The sequence below is a fragment of the Impatiens glandulifera genome, chromosome 4 (assembly GCF_907164915.1).
Source record: "Impatiens glandulifera chromosome 4, dImpGla2.1, whole genome shotgun sequence".
Taxonomy (NCBI): domain Eukaryota; kingdom Viridiplantae; phylum Streptophyta; class Magnoliopsida; order Ericales; family Balsaminaceae; genus Impatiens; species Impatiens glandulifera.
This window is the reverse complement of record NC_061865.1, coordinates 46,113,136-46,118,999: the sequence shown is the minus strand read 5'-3', so window position 1 is coordinate 46,118,999 and position 5,864 is coordinate 46,113,136. Positions and strand designations below refer to the sequence as shown.

The 5,864-nt window shown below is 31.9% G+C and overlaps 1 protein-coding gene across 1 annotated transcript; it reads right to left on the bottom strand.

Moving 5' to 3' along the window:
* Window positions 1–490: 490 nt before the first annotated feature.
* On the bottom strand, window positions 491–5,864 carry LOC124936374 (26S proteasome non-ATPase regulatory subunit 7 homolog A). Its single transcript, XM_047476869.1, has 10 exons — window positions 5,556–5,864; window positions 4,224–4,316; window positions 4,043–4,124; window positions 2,363–2,459; window positions 1,836–1,911; window positions 1,696–1,754; window positions 1,486–1,608; window positions 1,253–1,310; window positions 1,088–1,173; window positions 491–777 (listed from the first exon to the last, which is right to left on the bottom strand). The coding sequence occupies exons 1-10, from the start codon at window positions 5,740–5,742 to the stop codon at window positions 706–708; spliced, it is 933 nt and encodes a 310-aa protein (XP_047332825.1). The 5' UTR covers window positions 5,743–5,864; the 3' UTR covers window positions 491–705.

Sequence of the window (5,864 nt, the reverse complement as noted above, 5' to 3'; positions counted from 1 at the left end):
TAATATTTTACTAGTCCATAATCTTTTTCTATCTTTAATTTCAAGCATTTTCGAGAGGAATCTGACTAATTAATGATTGAAATTATAATATTTCAAATTCGGAAATATATTGCTGATAAATTGTATATATCTAAATAAGTTTTTCTAACCCTAGAGCCGATTTCTTTCTCACTTTTATATTAAGAAAACTTGGATCCTTTAGAAATATATGGAGCCCTACAAGAAAATTGAATTGTTCAAGTTTTTTTTCTTACAAAAAATCATACAAATCAAAAAGGTCCATTTACAACATCAAAATCTGTTTTGTGAATTTAGTTTGTGATTTAAAACTACTTAACATAATTATTTTGGATGTATAATTAAACTATTTAATAATATTTATTACACTGAAAAATTCATAAAATTGTTAATCTATAAGGGTTTAATATGCAATAAAGGACCTTAATTAAATCTAATTAAACAAAAGTCCTTTTGGATATAGAAATCAAAATGGATAAAATGAAGTTGAAATGATAAGATTATGGTTGGTTCAGTATCATCATATAATAATAACACAATCTAACAACATTAATTTGTTGTTCTAACTGAAACATCTTACTTGTTTGTGACACAAATCAACACAAAGGGGATGGATTGCTTTCCTCTAAATTGTCAAATTAATACCCAAAAGAGAAAGAAAGAAAGAAAACGAGTTCACATTCTTACTTAGCTTGCAGCAGCAGCAGGTACAGCCACTGGTTTCGAGTCCTCTGCTTTCTCGTGTTCTTTGTTGAGCATCTGGATATCAAATCACAATAAATCATTTCAGTAATAATCAATCAAACAAGGTTAATTCTTGCTTTAATGTTGATGTCTTTATTATGGGTTCTTTCGGCTGTTCGATTAGAGGTATTCATTGTTTGTCTTCTTTGATGCCTTTATATAATATAAGCTTTTATCAATCAAACAGAGTTACTTCAAATGACCCAATATCAGAATCCATGTTTTGTTAGATAGAATTCAAGGATAACTATTTGTATCATCGTTTAGGATAAGACATTAGAGAATTATATGAGTGCAAGAAAATATGTTCATCCCAAAATGTCACCTTATTATTAATCAAGTTGTGGAGAGCGATCACACTTCGGATAAGTGAAGACAGATATATAACCAACATCATGTCGTTTGTTTTCACTGTGGGAGAAACAAGTACATTATTAGCAAGCAAACATACCAAATTCATATCAAAATAATAATACAAACTAGAGTTTACCTGCAAATGCTTTAACTAGCTCAGTCACATTTAGATTTGGTAATAGATTGAACACATCCTGTAAGAGAAATTTCCAAGATTATAAGTAATACAAACTATATTAACAACCCTACAAAGATCCTTCGATTCACCCATTTTTAAATAAGGTTTGGAAACACTTTTAGAGATCACAAACAGAAGACTCATAAACAAAAAGTGTTTCCTCATAATAAAAAACTAGACAACTTGAGGACCTGTAAATGGCAAAGAATTTCATGATTCAAAGGCAGTTTCCCATCAATGACAAGTTGCAGATAACCACGGATCTCTTGAAGTCGTGCATCCAATCCCTTCAGGGCTGCAAGTTTTCCTGTCACCTATATTTAAGATACATGAAAAATTATTCCTCATTTTTGCCTATAACATCATTTTGCTTTATAATATAAAAGAATGAAGAAAGAAACCTCGGTTGCAAGGGTGCTAATCGTTGTGTCTTTCACATCCCTTAGTAAGTGTTCCACGCCTTTTTCAATTAACAGGGGTTGTTAGGAGAGAAAAAGAGAGAGAGAGGTAGGTATCAAATAAACCTATTTCTGGGACATACCTATTTCCTCAACTTCATGAGCAGCAATTTCAGAAGGAACATGCACAAAAACCTTTTGACTTTTCTGAGTCGCATTCTGCAAAGAACCAACGTTTCAAAGTTGTTCAGACATAAATAATCAGCCTATTTGGAAACTATTATATATTTTGTCACAATATTTGCACAATTAGAAAATTAACAAACTTAAAATGGATGTTTGGTACAAGATTTTTTCTAGAGAAAAATCAGATTATATTTTGGATCATAATCCATTCTATTGTGTATTGTTGCTTCATTTTGTATACAAATTATTTTCAACATCATGATCCAAATTATAGTGTAATGTTTTTGCTTCATTTTGTAATTGAGATCTTTTTCGCGATCAGCATTAGATTATTTTTATCATGGTACATAACAAATATATATTTTCAGGATCATGATCAGCATGAAATGTTTTGATAAAAAACATTCCAATATGTGCAGTCTTACGAAAAGAACAGTGAATAATTAATAAGAATATCAAATATCAAACTTGCAGGTCTAGTTACCTCTTTAACCTCCTCAATGGCATAGTAAGCTTTGGCTGGAATTCCCATCTCTTTAGGTTGTACATCAATGATGACCAAGACAGGGTTGGGAACATAACTGCATTAACAATAAAATAAACTTAATAATAAAATGGTGACAACTGATGAAATTTAGGCTTTTTCGTATATTTTTTCTAATAGGCTAATTTGGATACTATTGTATTCAACTGATGAAATTTATGATAAATTTTTGCCTTTGAAAATGAGAAGTGAGCATGTTCAGCAACTCATTTACAATTTTGTAATTTTTTTCATTACTAAAACAAGGCTTTTCCTTTTTGCAAAAGTAAAATAATAATTAAAAATAAACAAGTTTTGATGCAAGAATGCTAAGATGGTGACTAACATTAGATGCAAGTATGTTACTAAATAAGTAACTGAGAAAGAAAGGTTCCAAGTTGGATGTGATGCGTCTTCAGATGATCCGAAGCCAAACTATAGATTTTTGGCCAAATGTTTTTACAACTCTTTCTTAGAAGGATTTGGAACAAGCTGGCATTGATTGTGATAAGACCTTATCAAAAAGAAAATGAAGCCTCTTAAACCATGCAAACAAGTAGTGCTTGTGAAACCTTAAAGTGGTTTATTTTCTATATGGCTCATCTGCTAAATGAAGGAAATTATTGGACCAAATGTCTTTCCATTGAAAGCTATGAACAAAACCACCCAATGATTTTCTTGAGCTAAATGCCTTTTGTACAACATGTCACTAAATAGTGACTTGATAAATAAACGAAAATTGGGTTCTGAACAAAAACAATTTCCAGATACGAGAACATTTTCAAGCAGTTCATTGGTTCTATAACTTTGTATTTCTTGTCAAATGACAGATACTGTGGAGGAACACTACAGTTATGTAGTGAATCTCAGGCCTTATTTGATGTGGGTTATTAGAGATTAATTCAAAATAATACATCCAATCAACAATCTACTCATCTACCACATCATTCAAATCATCAACCAAAATAACCTCTAATTTTAAAATATATGTATATATACCAAAATTACCTAATTTTCAATAACCTACATCAAACAAAGTTATTTGAAAATAACGACTTAATTATTCAAATAACCCTAGATCAACCAAGGCTTCAATATATGTGGTAGGCAATAGAACTAGTTGGTCTTTAAACAGTAAGGTAATGACAACAGCCAAATAGGAAATAGAGAATGAACAAAAAAATATAAATATTAAAACTTTGAGATTGTTTGATCTTGGGTCATTTGGATTATTTCTAAATAATTCATTATCACATTACATATCATTTCTACAATCCAATCACTCAATTCATCAACAAAAAAAATACCCCTACATTCTTTCTTATAAAATTTAAATTTCAAATACAAAAGGATACTTTAGCAATTTAACCCAAATAATCTCAAATAATCTACTTTTTATCAAACATGATTTTGGATTCATAATACAGATTTCTTTTTAAATAATCTAAGATCAAAAAAGCTCTTTGCAATGGAAACAAAGTACCAAATATTTTCAGAGAGCAAACACGAGGCATAATTCAAAGAAGGCTTTGAAGCTCTATAACAAACATAAGAAAATTTGAAGCTTGATAAACAGAAAATTAAATAGTAGGAAGACTTGAAGGATAGAGAAAGCAAGGATTGATGACTCGGTGAACTTACTCATTGAATAACCCGTGGATATTTAGATCATTTTCTCGCAACTTTGGACCAGTACTATACCACCCCACAACGTGCTCCTTGGCTGAAAATTATATCAATCAAATTAAGCAACTTCATGGAAAACACAGACTCCAAAGAAACAAATGGAATTGTGGAATGTAGTATAAATAAAACTAAGTACCATTAATTCTTCTGAACATAGAAAACATTGCTTCATGGTAGTTGTGGTCAAGAAACCAGATACTAGGATCCTTGTCATCTTCTTCAAAGGGAACTGTTTAGATAGTCAAGGATGATGTCAAAGCTAATAAAACATTGTTTTATCAGAGACCCAATATAGAATTTAATGCAACAGTCAGCCTGTTTTCAAAAAATAGGGATGCCTGTTCGACGTTTTTATTTAATTGCAAAAAATATCCAGGTCAATCATTGATCTTTCATAATCATTGCAAGGTTTGGCTACACACAAACAAGAGACAGAACACAATAGTGCAAAATAGGAGAAGTCTAAATTTTTTTAATTATTTAAATATATTTTCATCTACCGTACTTCACTACTCAGATCTTAAGAAAAAACACTTCTATTACTGACTGTAGGAAAATCCCAGATGCCACATTCTTAGGCAAACAATATCAATTATGTTTGAAAAGTAAATAGTGTTGCATAAATTTGTCATGAAATGACTAATTACGCACAAACCGCTATCCAAAGAAAAGAGATGGGAGTTCAAAGAAGAAAATGAGGGTGATAATGAGAAGACCCCTCCCTAATATTGGTGAAAGCATCCTACTGACACTCAACAATAAGCACTAAAGGATAAGACATCCACAGCCACACAACAAGGATTACTCAAGCCATCATTCTACAAATAATAAAGGAAAACAACCCTACAAACCATCCTCCAAAAGTATTATCCCCATTGAACTAGCTCATAGAAGTTCAGTCCCTGATGATCTAAGACCTCCTCTGTACATAATTCAAAATTTGTTTTATCACTTGAATATCTATGTACCATTGCATGCGTTCATGTCAGAAATTAGTATAAATCTATCACCATGCTATTTTCAGTTCTTTTCTTTCTAAGAGGCTGATAAAGAATAACATATAACGAAAATTCAACGATACAATAGTAATCATTTTCATCAAAATGTAAGATTTGTACAGCTTAACTTTGACATTTTATAATATCAGAAAGTTTGACTAATTGGAGAAACTATCAACAATGCATCTACATAGTTTGGTCATGCACTGAGGCTCCTACTCTCCTTACTGTACTTTTCTTAGATAGAACAAGCATGGCAATAAGTACCCAGACATATAGTTCACTTCATATTGGGGGTAAGCATTCAATTCTAACATCATTCCAACTCTGATCTACCGCATTAGCCAGAAACAGTACAATACTTCAACATAATTGGGTAAGAAGAAAATTTAAATAAAGTTTCAGATTTAGATCAAAAAAGTTACTAAACCCTAATCCGGGTAAGATTCAGATCTAGGAAGAACCAAAACCTGCGTAGCTGTTGGTAACATCAACGGTGCCGCGTGAGGAGGATCCAAGGAGGACGCCGACAACGCGCTTCCTTGTGTCTCGTGCTACTCTATTGTAATGATCGACTATGCTAAGTAGAACTAGTGGATGAACGATGACCTTCTCCATAGTCCGAGCATATACCTGTTGCGTCTTGATCACATCCATGGCGATAATTTCAAATCTCAATCAATTTGATAATTCTGCTGATTGTTTTGCTTTGATTTGATTTGTAGCTCTCTCTGCAACAGCAATGAAGGGAGGGTTGGTTCTTGACGGTCTTTGTAGAG